The 15,441-nt window shown below is 50.0% G+C and overlaps 1 protein-coding gene across 8 annotated transcripts in view; it reads right to left on the bottom strand.

Annotated features, from left to right (window-relative positions):
* Window positions 1–5,853: 5,853 nt before the first annotated feature.
* The window catches only part of TCF7 (transcription factor 7), a 33,623-nt gene continuing 24,035 nt past the window's right edge, over window positions 5,854–15,441 (bottom strand). For 3 of the 8 annotated variants that reach the window (XM_034656009.1, XM_019799149.2, XM_034656011.1), the window contains 7 exons: window positions 15,277–15,367; window positions 13,692–13,784; window positions 12,265–12,384; window positions 11,475–11,637; window positions 11,257–11,364; window positions 10,674–10,722; window positions 8,373–9,623 (listed from right to left, as the gene is read on the bottom strand). In XM_034656009.1, the coding sequence (XP_034511900.1) occupies window positions 9,472–9,623; window positions 10,674–10,722; window positions 11,257–11,364; window positions 11,475–11,637; window positions 12,265–12,384; window positions 13,692–13,784; window positions 15,277–15,367 (776 nt within the window). In that variant the 3' untranslated portion in view covers window positions 8,373–9,471. The other 5 variants (XM_011224339.3, XM_034656012.1, XM_011224342.3 and 2 more) reach the window with 4 other exon arrangements.

Raw genomic sequence — 15,441 nt, 5'->3', positions numbered from 1 at the left:
GTAGGTGGTAAATGGTTTGCTTTTGTGTACTTAACTGTGTCTCTTCACTTATTATTAAAGGAGTTAAATATATGTATGGTTGTGTAGCTGGAAACGGTTTGCAGGAAGTTCATGTCCTAGCTCTCTGGAGGCCGCTGACCTAACAGTTGGGTTCTGATAGACTTGTGTCTCTTCTGATTGTCATCATCTGGTTCACTGGAGCCAGTGCTTCAGTTCTTAATTGGTATACGTGGCCACACAGAACTGCACTGCCTTTGTTTCCAGTCTCTGCCCTACAGTAGAATGAAGTTTTCTTGGTGCTTGAGATGGCTCACAAATTGTTACGTCGTTTACTTTCCTCCTTGTACTCCCTTTTTTCCTTGCTTTCCCATTTAGCATCGTCTGTGTTCACATGTAGTCTTCCTGCGTTCTCGTCATGTTTACCGTCAGCTGTTTGGGCTCAGATTATTCACTGATAGTAGTTTGCCTTTATACTTCACCTCTCATCTGCCCTGAATCTGTATCTTATTTAATAAAGTCCCATATGCTGTCTCACATGAATTCCTATTTGTCATCTGTACCAGAGATTGCAAACTACAGCCCATGTGTGGGTGAAATTCAGCCCACAGCCTGTTTTTGCAGTCTCTGAGTTAAAAATGATTTTATGTTTTTAAAGGATTATTAAAAAATCAACAGGAGACTGTATTTGACTGAAAAGCCCAAAATGTTACTCTCTGGCCCTTGACGGAAAGTTTGCTGACCCTTATGACTACTCCGGGATCCCTGATTCCCTTTATTCTCAGAAATTGAGCTTGTTTTCCATTTGTCCTGGGTTCACTTGGGAAGGTAGCAGAATTCAGTCCTAGCTGGAGTGTCTCACCTGTTAATTCCCACCATAACAGTCAGTTCTTGAAAAAGTTAACCACCCCAGCAAGATCTCTAGCATGATCATGAAAAATAGAACTCTCAACTGAAAGTTCAGGATTGTTAGCACGTGCCCTGTGTAGTTTGGAAAGGAGGTGTAATGGCTTCCAAGAAACAAAACCTATTACTATTAGTTCTCTATTAGTTTTCAGCATGTATAACCTCCAAGGATTGTTGGAATTACAGAACTAAATAATGGCACTACTCATACTTAAAGGACGCTGGGATCTTTTTGAATAAGTAAGACTGAGTGGGCAGACAATATAGTAGTTAAGATTTTTGTTCCCTTCCTGGTTTTCTGTAGACTGTGGCCCTAGGCTTTAAACAAAACGTACTGATAATCTTAAACTCTCAGGTTTAATAAAGATGTGACAGCTCATATAAGAGAAAATAGGCCATTTTTGGACATTAGGTGCCCACATCCGTCATAGGAAAGGTGTTCAGAGGCACTTCAGGCTGGGGGCTGCATGCTGCCTGCCCTATTCACTCTTGCCTGCTAATTGCTCACTATTTCTTTACTAAGTTTACCAAGAGTTTTCTAGGCCCTCACCTTACCCAGGGAAAGCGAGTGGCTCTTTACCATTATCCACAGTAGCCAAACCTATCTCCAGAGATACACTGTCTCCTGCTGTCTCACTTCCCAGCTGTTCTAATACTGTGGCACAAAGTCATACCGTGAGGCTGGACTCCTATTTCTGCCTCTTCGTGCCTTCCTGGCCTGGGGGTGAGTTGGAAATGGTAGCTATGTGCAAAGTGGTGCTGTTGGTAATGAAGACTCCTGTGTGACAGTTCTTTGGCTTCTCAGCTTTTCATTGACTGTGTCACTTATGATTGAGAATAAACCAAACTCCTTCTGAATATTAGCTTATTCCTTTTTCCCTGGCATTGTCGTGCACCCTCAGATTCTGATAATTCTTACATTATAGAAGCAAGTGATGTCATTTGAAGTGTTTTTATATTTTATTAGCTTGCCTTCATAAATCTAACTTTATTACACAAGGTATGTATTGCTTTGCAATTTTTATATTTTTCCAAAGATCCACAAAGTCATCCCAATAAGGAAAAGATTCCTGAGAAGTATTGCAGCTGTGATTTGTTGATTCTGCACCTGTTGGACCATACCAGCTGCTGGAATTAAATAAGAACTTTACTGTAATGTGGTAGATTGTTAGGACTGTGCCCCAGGAACATGAAGTAATGGTAGTGCTGACCTTAGACTGGAACTAACTGGAGAAGGAGGAAAGTAGGTCACTATGAGCATGTGACTCAGGGCAGGCAGATACTCCAAAGCACATGATCTCTTAGTTTACTTTTTTTTTTTTTTTTAAGATTGTACCCATTTATCTGCGGGAGAGAGAACATGAGAGAGGGGTGAGGGGCCGAGCAGGGAGCTCAGGGACTCGATCCCAAGACTTTGAGCTGAAGGCACGTAACCGACTTAAGCCACCCAGGCGCCCTGATCTCTTAGTTTACTTAAAAATTGGCCAATTCTATAGTTTGCTGATCCAAACGAAATTAAGAAATTAGGTAGGTTGCCTAGACTCTTGTAGGGTGATATATACCGGGATAGGAAGTAACTTCCACAAGTTGAGAATGGAGAGCAGCAGACCTCTTAATCTGAGCATTACTCACTCTATCCATGGCCCAAGAAGCTGTTATCTCTTGAAGCTTAACTTCTGCCACCACTTCTCATTTGAAGATGTTTCAGATCTTTCTTTTTTCTAAATCTCCCTATATATTTATTTTTTTTTAAAGATTTTATTTATTTATTCGACAGAGATAGAGACAGCCAGCGAGAGAGGGAACACAAGCAGAGGGAGTGGGAGAGGAAGAAGCAGGCTCATAGCGGAGGAGCCTGATGTGGGGCTCGATCCCACAATACCGGGATCACGCCCTGAGCTGAAGGCAGATGCTTAACCGCTATGCCACCCAGGCGCCCCCCTACATATTTAAATGGGAAAGAATCAAACAAATGTTCTTCCTGTGAAGTTGCTTGAGCTTTAAAAAGATGAATAATCTTCAGTTATCTGGTTTGTGTGAAAACTGATTTCTAGCTAGTACAGAAGAGAATAAGGGAAAAGATTGCTAGTAAAGGGAAAGTATATAATGGCCGAATCTCTGAAGTGTAGCTCCTGGCTTCTCCTTTGTAGGAAGTGTAAGACATGGTTTCCCTCTTGGGAGATTTTGGTGCAGCTAATGAGGCAAAGCATAAATAGTGCCAGGAGGGGATGAGGAACTGTAATAAAAATGTTCCCGGACAGAACAAGATTAATGGGCAAATGGGGGTTCTAGGGCTAGAAGGGTCTAAGTTTCTTCTATGAGAAGAAACTGATTTGGTGGTTTTAGTTGGGGATGGAGGGGTGCCAAGTGAGGGGGAAAGTAGTGGTCAGTCTGGAACTACTAGCAGAGGGTTGGGTGTCAGGTCTGCTGGAGAATATAGGCTGGAAAGAGACATTTTGCTGGATTAGTGATAGAATTTTGATGACCGTCCAGGAAGAGTGTTGATCAGACCTATGTTAGGCAGTGCAGTTCTCGGATGGTTGAACTAAAACATTTTTTTAGTATTGTACTAAAGGATTGTGATGGGGGTTTTGTAGTTGGAGTCCTAATCGATGCCTTTGTTTACGCTTGTTAAAAATCACTTTCTGAAAGGCAGAATGAGTAAGAGAACTGGATGTGCATATCAAGACGAATGATGTGAGAAGTTTAGAGCATATCCTGTGGTGCAACATTGAGCCTTTTGGACACCTAAGCAGGATGGACTGAGTGCTGTCCTTACTGTTGAGAGGTCAGTGGATGTGAACCTTATTGGTGGCATAAAGGTGGCCAGGGAGTTCTCGTTTGATGGATTTCTAGTGTGGGGCTTGAGTGATAGTTTAACTCACAGGTGATGTACTTGCTGCCTTGTGGCATCTTCCACCGTTGGCTACATCTGGTCTGTGTGCCACTTCCGAGAGGCATTTTGTGGGAGGAGTATAGACTAGAGCTGCTGACAACAGTATCAGTTAGGTACATTCTGTGGTTCTCATGACCTTCTGACACTGCTTAACTTGAAGTTTTCACGAGTGTTTGCTGAGCACCTGATCTGTATGCCAGCCTGCCTCTTTCACTCTGAAAATCTGCCTAGTCCATAAAAGTGCTCTCAGTTTCAGTACTTACCTCATGTATTGTGCAAATTCCTATTTGTCCTTGCTGTGCTGAGTATGCTCTTTCACAGCTTCTCTTACCTGCTTCACATGCCTTGCAGATACTTCTTTCCCAGGAGGCTTACAGGATGGGGGGGAGTAGAGCTACACCGTTAGAAAGCTGCATTCAAGAGGAGTTTCCAGAGTGGCCTTTGCTTGATTGCTTGCTTGGTTTCCTTATTTTGTTCCTTCGACCTAATTCCTCCTCCTCCATATTTCTCCCCTTCCTCCACTCATTCCCTCCCACGCCCCCCCCCACCAGTGTACATGCTTAAAAGAACAAGCCTTCAGATAAAGGAAAGAACACCTGAATGGAAAAGGAAGATCTGGTCCAAATCCCCAGTTCAGCTAGTAACTATTTTCTATATAATTTATAGCTGATGAAATACCCCTTACCCTGTGTGACTGAACTCCTGAGCACAAGGGATAGGACAGTTCCTACCCCTAGGACAGGATTTGCTTTTTCTGGTTACTTCTTTGCCTAATCCCACATTATCCTTACCTTCGAAATCTCTCCTGACCTGAGCTGGCTTTTATTCCAGCCAACTGACTATAGGAATACCCCCACCTGTGTCTCCTGCTGTTGAAGTACGTAAGTCAGGGCTCTTCTCAGACCCCTCTGGCCCATTGTGGACAGGTAGACCAACAAAGGTCCATTAGTTGCTCCAGGCCAGTAGAGAGCCCAAGAGCCTGAATTAGAGCTCTGGGACAGAGGTGATTAGACTAGTTGGCATTGATGGAGCCTAGGAACCAGGGTCTGGGTGGTCAGCTCTCTTTCAGGGACCCTTGGTGAACTTTTAAAGCTCTGGGCAGACCTGAGAAAGTCACGATAGAGTGGCCTTTCTAACTTCAAAGAAAAGCCAATCAGTTGCTTTTTTATATAAGGAATTGTTCTTGGTCTCAAATCTTCTACTTTGATATATCAGCCTGACAGGTCTTTGTTATCCTTGCCCTTTCCGCGCTGTTTTTCTGGAAATGCATGCAGGAACCTATTCCATTTCTTCTTTGGAACAACGTAAAGAATCAGTCTGTTTTCCGGCACTTGTGGCCTTTCTGGCCAGACTTACTGTACACTCAGTAGAGCTGGGCAGCAGTGCTTTAGGGACATTCAGAAGCTAGTTAACAGCTAGAAGAGAGTCTAGCCACAGGGCTTCCTATATAAAAAGGGGAAAGGTGTTTAAATTGAGAGACTTGGACAGGCTTGCTGAGCTGAGCCCTCAGCGTGTTCTCTGAGCACAGGAGGAACAGCTGCAGCACAGATACTGAGCCAGTCTGCCTATTTTCTGGGAATGTGTAAAGGAGGCTGGGGTATCTTGTCTAGTGAGGTCTTAGAAACAGGGCTAGTTCTTGGTTTGCAGTGAGGTGGGACTGGTGTGCTATTTGAAATTGTATTTAGGGCTTCACTCCCAAGTCACCTGTGGCCTCAGGAATGTGCTGTTGTGCTGTGGGAGGATTTGAGTTTCCTCTTTTAAGTCACTTTTTTTTTAAGAGGCTGGTTTGATTCTAACGAAGTTGCCAGAGCCCCCCTCTTTATCCTCACATACACAAAGGGTGCATTGTTCCTGTACCCAATGTGTTCTAAATAAGACACCAAATCAGATGCAGCAACCCAGTCTTGCATAAGCCTTAAAATGTAGTTTTTGAAACAACTAGGCCAGTAGCCGGAGTGGAATTCTTTAAATGGGACAGATGTCGAGAGAATGGTCTCCTCTCGCACCATTCCGGAAAAGAAGCAAGTCTGGGATCACAACTTCCAGTGGCCTACTTTAGTTAGAAACTACTCTGGAAGATGACTTTATTTATAAATATTTTTAAACATAAAATCTCAAAAATCGAACTCCGTGAAAATTGCGATGCATGATGGTGACCCATTGGCTGGCTGTTGTGCTATTCTTTTTGCCCAGCATTTTTATCTAATGTTTGAATGACCTATTGAAGTGGCTTTACATTCATGATGGGTTTGAAGAGTTAATATTCTTAAACATGATGGAAACTGCTGTTAAAAAGGAGGCTTGTGGATTTATCGAACTGGAGAGGTTTTGTATAAAAATAGGAAGATACTTCAAGGCCCTAATTAGCTTTTGGGAGGAAAGGGTGCTATTAAAATGCTCTTTCAAGTTTTCTGATACCAGCTTATAAGAGGTTCCGGTTTGCCTTAAAATAGGATGTGTGCTCGTGGAGTGTTGGGTCTTTTCTGTCTGTGGAAGGAAAATGGAGGGGAAGATGGAGCCTGGTGGTCGTGTGGGTCTGTGGTGGCAGTTTACAGCCCGCTGGCCTGCCCCTGCAGCACTTGTGAGATCCAAAGATTGGGGAGTTTACATGTAGAAGGAGCTTATTAGCTCTTGTGGTTGGGGCAGGGCCTAAGCCCCCAGTAGGGGAGGTGAGGAAAGTAATCATCTTTGGCTTCTGTAGATTGAAAGTCTTGAGAACATGTGTCCCATGATAGAGATTAAGGCCCAAGTTTTATGGCTGTGGGTAAGGAGAGAGTCATGCTCTGTTACTGAGACAGCTTATTCCTTAGGGTCAAGCTTTGAAAAAGAAACCCAGTAAAAAGTATCTTTATTCTCATGTTAAAAAAGTTTTTGTTTGATGATGCATTAACAATACAAAAATATTTTGAACACTACAATAGTCTTTTTCTTTCTCTCAAGACTTCTTGCAACACTACACTAGAATATATGTTCTTTGGATTCTGAGAAGCCAGTGGCTAAAGTAGGAACTAAAGGCTTTTGTTGAGGGTGTACGGGTGTAGGAACAGCCCTTTTTCTTTGGATTCAGGCTATGTACAGTGAGGAGGAGGCAAAAAAAAAAAGTTAAATTAAGAGTTTGTTTTTTTTAAGGCTCAGGGTTGAAGCTTGGCTCAGAAATGGGTTAAAGTAGGCTGTGGTGAAAACCCACTGACTACCACCAGAGGTTCTCTGGGCTCCTTGCTTTTGATGGTGATGGTCCTTCCTGCAGCCCCGTCGGGAAGCTGAAGCTGGCCTGTTTCATGCTGGAAGATAGGCACTGGCTGTCCTGAGTTTTTTCCTCTCTCTCAACTTTCCCAGAGCTGCCTAGACTGACACGGGTAAGCAGGAAATGGAGCTGTGACAGAGGCTCTTGGAGCAGGGAGGGATGCACACCAGGTTTTGGGCCATAATTTCTTTCACTGTTGAGTTCAGCCATGAGAGACAGGCTTGGGACCTTGGTAATCAGAGCTTCTGGGGAGGTTGAATTTCTCTTGGGAACATTTCCAAGTAATTTGAACTAGAGCCAGGTACCTCTCACTGCCCGTACTTGCCTGATAAGGTAGTGTCAGGTTATTCCTATTGCCTACGGTGATAGGCCTAGATTTAACCCGTTCCATTCCCTCCTCGTCTTGCAAGCTCTTGAGAACATGGCAAGAGGCTTCCTTCTGGTCCAGCTTATGAATAATTAATCCGTTTCTGTCAACAGGGCTTCTCCAGGCCCTTTTGAGAGAACCATTGTCCTCTTGAGCATGTGGTTGTGACCATGCTCAGGTGTTGTTTCATAACCCAGCTCATTCTTGGTCCATGAAGTGTCTGGTCTGGGGAGGGTGTGGCAGTGGTGGGGCTGGGGAGGTGGAGGGTAGGGGAAAGCAGCTGGGCTCAGACCTGCCCATCTATGACCTATAGCAGAGAAGCAGAGGAGGCGGCAGGGGGCATCTGGCCAGCAAGACAGGTGGTAAAAGGAATAGATGCAGGCTGCTGTAGGCACAAGGGATGCCCTTCATCAGACGACACGACACAGATCTGACTGCCACCACTTGGAGCAGTTGGAATTGATGGCCCCAGGTTCAGGCAGTTGTGCAGCCTCGGAAGTCTCCTGGGCCTGGTCCCTGAGAGGGAGGTAACAGCGCCCCTGGCCAGTTTCCACGTGCTTTGGGGCTCTGTCGCTTCCTCTCAGAGGATGGGCCCCTGGAGGTGGCCACGTGTCCTGTGCATGCTAGGCTGCCTGTCTCTGAGATTCCTGTCGTTGCACCTGTGTAGTCTGCAGGGTGCTGGGGAGGGCCTGGGGGGGTCCAGGGGGCTGGGAGGCTGAGAGCGGCTGAGAGCCCTGGTGATGTAGGTGCCGGCTCCGCAGGACTAGCAAGCAGTTCTGTGGGGAGGTGGGGCAGCAGGAGGTATGAGGGCGAGTCCTGGGGGGCTGGGGACCCGGGGCAGCCTAGAGCACTGTCATCGGAAGGAACGGGGCTGGGGCAGCGGCCTTCTCCGGGTAAGTACCGAATGCATTTCTTTTTCCTCCTAGGAATAGTGAAGAGAGTTATCTGTAAACAGAGGGTGAATTCATAGTCATACACCACAACCAGAAAATGCTGTTCTTGCACAGGCCCAGCTGACCTCTTGTCCCCTCCCCCCGGGACTTTGGTGATGTGCCTGTCTGTGCCTTCAAAGCTGGCATTGCAATTCTACTGGGCCTGGCTCAAACCTGGAGCAGGTGTAGTTCCCAGCACAGCCGCAGGGTGGCACAGGAACCTCGTGCCGGCTAGCCCTGTGGGTGTCTCTTGTTTGCCAGGGGAGCCATCTCCTAGTTGGGGCCTTGGAGCCTCTGCTTCACATGTTTGTGGGACTCAGATCTGCATTAAGGCAAAGGGCTGCGATGCTTGTGGATTCCTGGGTGGTGCTCGGGCAGAGTCACACAAAATACGCTCCCGGCGTTGTGTACATACACACACTTACATACTGCCCAAATACTCTTTGCCCTTGGAGAGGGAGCATGGTGGGCACTGTGAGGGACTGGACAGTATTCCTTAGGGTCCGTGAACTTACTGCCTGGAGTAGGCTCCGCCCTAACAGACCTGGCCTCAACCTCAACCAGGCAAACTTTAGCCACTTGGTAGGTATAGCTCCTTTTCACAGACAAATTTCTCTGCTCTATGGGGAAACACACGGGTTTAGTGCCACAGAGCCTAAGTACAGCCCTTTTGCTAGGACAGCCCAGGGCTACCCCTTCCTCCTCTCTCCCTACCTCTGCAGTCCCTGGTCTCAGGGACAAGATGAGGTACATGGCCATTTGGCATCCAGGTTGTTCTCTACTACAGTCACCTTGGTGTTGTGTTTTGTTTTGTTTTTTTAGATAAAGGGTTCAGGATAACACAGGCAGGAATCCTAACTTGAAGAAGTGAGGGAACTGGTGGACCATGGTGAGTTCTCAGCCTGGTAGCCAGGAGCTCAGGCCACTGAATGGGATGCATGAGATTGGCCTGCTGAGGATCTGCTACTCCTAGCATCAGGCCATCCTTAACAGAGGACCCTAGGCACCAGAAAACTACATTCTTGAGTCTGCCTTTCTTTTCTAGAACATTCTTTCTCCACCTCATTGTTGGAAACATGGATTCCCCAATCTGTGGGTATGCTATGGGACTGGGGTACCAAAGGAGGGGCTACAGGCCCAGCAGAACATGTGCAAAGTCAGGGAAGCAGCTTGAAGCAAAGGGAGGATGGTGGTGGGGACAAACCCACCTGCACGGACCACACCAATCCGTCTGCTGGTTGAGGCCAAAGCGAGCACGGCATTTCTTAGGCGAGCCAGGGTCTGCTCACAGCCATGCCAGAGGGGCAGAGCAGGGCAGAGGGCGAGCAGGCAGGCAGCAGGGCAGAGCAGGGCCCAGAAAGAAGAGGTAACATCAGTGTCAGCCAGTCACAGATACCCCATAGGTCCCATAGGCAGAGGACCTCTCCATGGCACAGCCAGCCCCAGTGGGAGCCCCAGGACCCAGAGCCAAGTTATCAGGAAAGGTGGTGGGCACCTAGCTAGGCAGGAGAGGCAGTGGGAAGAATGGCGGAGGGAGCGAGGGGACCCTATCAGGTTAGCTCCTCTATCTGGTCGCAGCATGGGAACTGCAGGAGAGACGCCCGGGGTGGGGAGGCTCACAGGGATCCAGCCTCTTCTGCCTCAGGGCTGCCCACCCCCTACATTTCCCTGCCCACTTGATCCAGTTTTTCTTCCTTTTTGCCATTGCCCAGTCTACCTAACCCATAACCCTCTCATGCTGTAGCTTAAACCAGATAGACAGTGAAGTCCATACTTCAATCTCAGAAAAGGGGCTGAGGATTCTACCCTGCCTCAGTCCTAGCCTGGAGCTTCCCCGTGTGGGGGCAGCATAGTCATGGATGTGGGGTCTGAATTATCAGACTTGGGACAAGAATTCACCCACAGGAAGGAGACTTGAAGCAGTGTGTGGCTTCCTTGAGTCCTCCACACAGAGCACTGCCAGAATAAACGGGGATGGGGGCGGTGGTGACCAAGTAAGGGCCAGGCACCAACCAGCAGGCTGTGTGACTACTGGGCCGAGGCAGCAGAACCACAGGCGCGGTTTCTCTGGCAGAGGCTAGCTGTGAGCAGGGCTGGCAAAGGGGGGAGGGTGCAGTGGGTCAACACACCAACGTTAACGCTGTTAAAGGGACTTCACACAGCTGTTCCTCACATGGGGATTTGACTTGTGAGAAGGGGACCTTGTTTCCAGAGGGCCCAAGGCCTGAAGGTGTGTGGCTGAGTATTCTGCCCCTCCCTCTGGGCCAGAGCAGGGTGCTCGTGAAAATGCAGGCTTGGAGAGCAGTCTCCACTCCTGAGAGGAGGCCTCACCTGTGCTGGATTCCTGGTGCTTTTCCCGAGATCGCCTTTTCTTCTTCCCCTGCAGGGAACAAAGGGATTCTGCTCAGATTTGGGAAGTGGTCCTTTGATAATTCCAGTGAATGAGTGGTTAGGAGACCTGCAGCCTAACCTGGCTGTTGCTGGGATTCTGGGTACACAGCTCCCTCTTCCCAGGAAGCCTGGTGGTTCTTGAGGGCAGTTTTTGCCAGGGTACCATGAGGCAGTTCGAGGCTCCTCCACCCTTTCCCATTCTGGTCTCCCTTCTGAATGAAGGAGACAACTTACAAGGCTCCTTACTCCCCTTCTGCCTATGTGGCCAAATACCAGGTAACAGCCCTGTGGGGGGCAGTGCAGCCCAGGTGGAAAAGAGGACATGGGCCTACCTTTAGGGGCAGCTTTCTTTGCTTAGCTCTCTTTAGCCATGTGAGGCCTTGGGCCCTTCACTCTACCACCTGCCCTCCTTATCTCTGCCTTCAGGATGGTGGTCTGGCTTTCCCTGTGGGGACCGTGGCCTGGGGCATGGCATGTTGAAGGTTCTCCTCCCCGCCCCTGCTGTGTGTCACCGGCCACTCACATAATTGTCCCGCGCCGACCAGCCTGGGTACAGTTGCATATGCAGCTGTCTCTCCTTTCGGGCCAGCTCATAATACTTGGCTTGCTCTTCCCGAGACAGCGCATGCCACTGCAGTGGGGAAGGAGGAGTAGATGGGGTGCATCAAGGAATCAACAGGCAGCACCAGGGTGAAGGTGGTCAGGGGCCACCCCTGCCAGCCCATCTCCCCATGGCCTTACCCTTCGGCCCAGGATCTGGTTGATGGCAGCACTCTCCTTGAGCGTGCACTCTGCTATGACCTTGGCTCTCATCTCCTTCATGTACAGCATGAAGGCGTTGAGGGGCTTCTTGATGGTTGGCTTCTTGGCCTCCTTCTCTACCTTGGATTCTGCCTGCGTCTTCCTGAGGGGTACAAGTCCAGATCAATCAGGAGCCCCCCAGTGTCCACCTAATGCTATTACCTTTTTTCTAGTGTGTGCCTAGTGTGTGTGTAAATGCATGGAAACTAGGGTTTTGTAAATGGGATCTTTTTCAACTGCTCCTAAGTGGATGATCAGAGTTACTCTTCCATGTAGGAATACTGCAGCTACGAAACATGTTTAAGGACTTCTCAGCCCCTCTCCTGTTGGCTCAAACCATCTTTTTTCCCCACCCCATCCGTTCCCTCCTGCTTCTAAGGATCAAAAAACACTGGTTGGGGGAGGTGGGGGGAGAGTGCTGGCTGGCTCATTTGGAGGAGTATACAACTCTTGATGTCGGGGTCGTGAGTTCAAGCCCCAGGTTGGGTGAAGAGATTGCTTAAATAAATAAACTTAAAAAAAAAAAAAAATGAACAAAATACTGGTCAGTCAGTGGCAAGAACTGTAAGAGGGCTTGACCAGAGGCCGCCCCTGGCAGTCCCTGGGGCTTCTAGGCAGCAGGGGTAGAGCCTGGTGGGAGGAGTGTGTGTCTGGCTGATGAACAGATGGGATCCTGAGGTCTGCTCACTTGTCCCCTTCCCTCCTCCACACTGTGTGCCTTTTCACTCACAGGCTACGGTCATACGGCTGCAGCTCCTGCTTCCCTGAGGGAGGTACGATGGCTGGGTGGGGGATGGCTGCAGGGTGACCAGGTACACCAGAGCCTAGCATCAGGGATGGGTGGGTGAACCTAAAGGCAGAAGGAGAGTTAACAGAGGCAGGAATGTATGGGCCAGACCTTGGAATCGGGAGGCCCCTGCACAGGACACGAGGACGGGGGGCGGGGAACACACTCCACCCCCAGTGGCTTGCACACAAGTACACAGATACACAAATACCTGCTCCCGACAGATCACACAGACACAGTGCACAAATGTGCTTACATGTCATTCAGGTGGCTATGAAGTTGGTCCTAAATAGCTTTGGAACCTGTCCCCTTACCTTATGCTTTCACCAGCTCAGCCTCCTGAGCCTGTGGCTGCCCTGTGGGTCTCCTTCCTCTCCTGCTTGAACCCTCCAGGCACCTCTCCACACAACACCCAGAGTGACCTTTTAAAAATGCCTGAGTGTTCTCGGCCACTCCTGCTGAAATTCCCCCATAGCCCACAGAATAAAACCCAGGAGTCTCCAGGGGACCTGCCCCACCCTGCACGAACATCCCTGCTGACACTATCTGCTCCATCCTTTCCCCTGTTTTCCATCACCCGACACCCTTAGCCATCCCCAACCTGTGCTGTGCCCTTTGGCCAATTTACTCAGGACACGTGACTCTGCATGAAGTTCTCCCTGTCCATGCCCCTGCCCTGGCTGGGGTCTGATTTGTTATCCCATCACCCAGAGAGTCCATTTGACTGCTAGTGCTTTGTCCATACCTCCCACCCTGGGCTGTGAACTCCAGTAGGGCTGGACATGTCTGCCGAGTTCCTTGTTCCGTCCCTGGCTTGGGTCTGTCACTGAGGGAGTGAGTGAAGTGAAGGGACACACACATATATACACACACCTGTCACTTCGCTTTTCTGCTGTTCTGTGGAAACCACCGTGCCCTTGCTCCTTTCTCTGAGCAGGGAGCCCCTAACGGTCCGAGGTTGGAGACACATGTAAAAGGTGGTGCCTCAATTTGGGCAGAGCTCACGGAATACCTAGGAGAGTGTGCCTGACCCGCACTTCAGCAGGGAGGCACGAGAGAGGTGAGTGCACACACACCTGCACTTGGGCGGACTCACACACGCACAGAGGCAGGAGCACAAGCACACACGTGCATGCACTGTCCCTGGCTGCTCGAGGGCGCCTGGCTGCACAGTATGGCCTGGGCTTAGGCCTGTGCTCTCCCACTGGCTTCAGTCTCAGGCACAGAGCAGCAGGGGGCTGCGGAATGACACATGGACAGATGGACAGACAACTAGCACAGGGCAAGCACTGGCCTGGGCATGGCCTCGTGTGGGCACTGAAGCCTGGGCAACAGGAAGCGGGAGCCTGGCTGCAGGGTATGGGACTCACCTGGGGTAGGGGGCGCCAGGGGCTGCAGTGGGGGCAGGGAAGTGCTGTCTATATCCGCAGGAAGGGGACAAGGGGTAGAGAGGAGGGCTGGGCCTGTGGTTGGGAGAGACAGCTGTTAGCAGTCTGGCTACTGGCCAGATGTGGGGAAGGACGTCCCCAGCGACTTGGACCTGACCCATAGTGTGCAGGGAATTGGCCTCAGTTAGGACTCTTCCAGTGTATGTACTTGGCATCTGCCACCAGAGGGCAACTCATGCTGCTCCTGTGTCCCTCTACAGACTTGTACTGGTGCTTCAGGGGCAGAAATGGCAGCATTCTCCTAGGACCCAGCTTAGGAAGCCCCCCACCCACCCAAGCTCACCTCCAGCCATATTTCCTGGTCAGTACAGGGTTGACATCTGCCTTAGGGCTTCTGCATCCACTGTTAAAATAACTGGATTATATTGCCCCCTTTTAATTCCTGGTGTCCCTTCAGGGCTTGCTTGGCTGAATGACTTTTTCTCCCGAAAGCCCTTGAAATCCCAAGCTGGATGAGGCACCTCTCTGTGCTCTGACAGTCCCCAGTGAAAGCACTGCTAACACGGCCCTGTAACTGTCAGGCTTCTGGCCTGGGTGGTGCACTAGGCAGATCAGGTCCTGAGAGGGCAGGGGCCTGAGTGTCGGCCAGCGTCAGCAGTGCTGCTCTGATGTCCAGAACCCTGCCTGGCCAACTTCAGTCCCGGGGGTATTCATAGGTGTAGTCCTGATTGGTGTTCAGGGTGGAGCACTGTCTGGGGAGAATCTGGAAACAGAGGAGTGAGCTGAATGTGGATAAAGAGTATGTGGAAAAGGGCAGGCAGGTCTCAGGGTGGGCCTCTGGCCTTCCCTTCCTTCCTGGGAAACCATGCTTTCCTGCTGTCGGGTGACTGCCCAGCCCAGAGAAGCTACAGACTTGTCCAGATCACACATGGTTCACGAACAAAGGGCCAACTAGCGTGCTGAGACCCAGCTCCAACTGAAGATGGGCCCTTTGGCCCACAATTGGGCCTGCTGACTTAAGGTGCAGGCTGGCTTTTGCTGGCCCAGCCTTCACAGACTCTAAGGCTCTCTAAGCAGCCGGCCAGGGGCTTGGGCTCAAGCGGGCACCAGTGGGGGCACAGAAGAACTCTGCTCCTCAGGGAGCTCAGCCAAAGGGCTAGTGGGCCGGAGGCACTGAGGTGAAAAGGAAGCATCCCCTTGTCCACCACGTAGCTGAGAGGCAAAACCTGTCTCGCAGCCATTCATATAGTCCCCTCCCTGCCCAAGCAGGTCTCCCTTTTCTTCCTTGCCTACTCATAACCCTGGGCAGCTCGGTGTCCCCCCACCGCCACGCCATTCAAGGCTCTCAGACATGGAGGCAGAGTTGAAGTGCGGTAGGACTGAGACCAGGAGTCGGGGGGAGTGCAGTGGGCTACCTGGGGAATGGACAGAGCTGCTGGACAGCCCCTGGTACCGACACAGAGCTGACAGCAGAGTGCTGGCAGACCAGGATGGAGGAGGAAAAGGACATGGCAAGTATGGGTCTCACCAGCACAAGGTGCCCTCTTCCCATCGGGCCCACACTCACCAGCTCACAGTGTGGGGGAGTTGTCCCATGCTGCCTGAGGTCAGAGAGTAGAAGCCAGAGAGGTCAGGGGTCTGCAGTGGCCTGTGAACTCCTGTGGTGAAAGGGGCCGAGTGAGTGACCGAGGCTGACCTGGAGGCCACTTCAGCTAGTTACTGCATCTCAGAG

This window comes from Ailuropoda melanoleuca, chromosome 3 (genome assembly GCF_002007445.2).
Source record: "Ailuropoda melanoleuca isolate Jingjing chromosome 3, ASM200744v2, whole genome shotgun sequence".
Classification (NCBI taxonomy): Eukaryota; Metazoa; Chordata; class Mammalia; order Carnivora; family Ursidae; genus Ailuropoda; species Ailuropoda melanoleuca.
The sequence above is the reverse complement of the archived record's forward strand: the minus strand, read 5'-3'. Positions and strand labels throughout refer to the sequence as shown.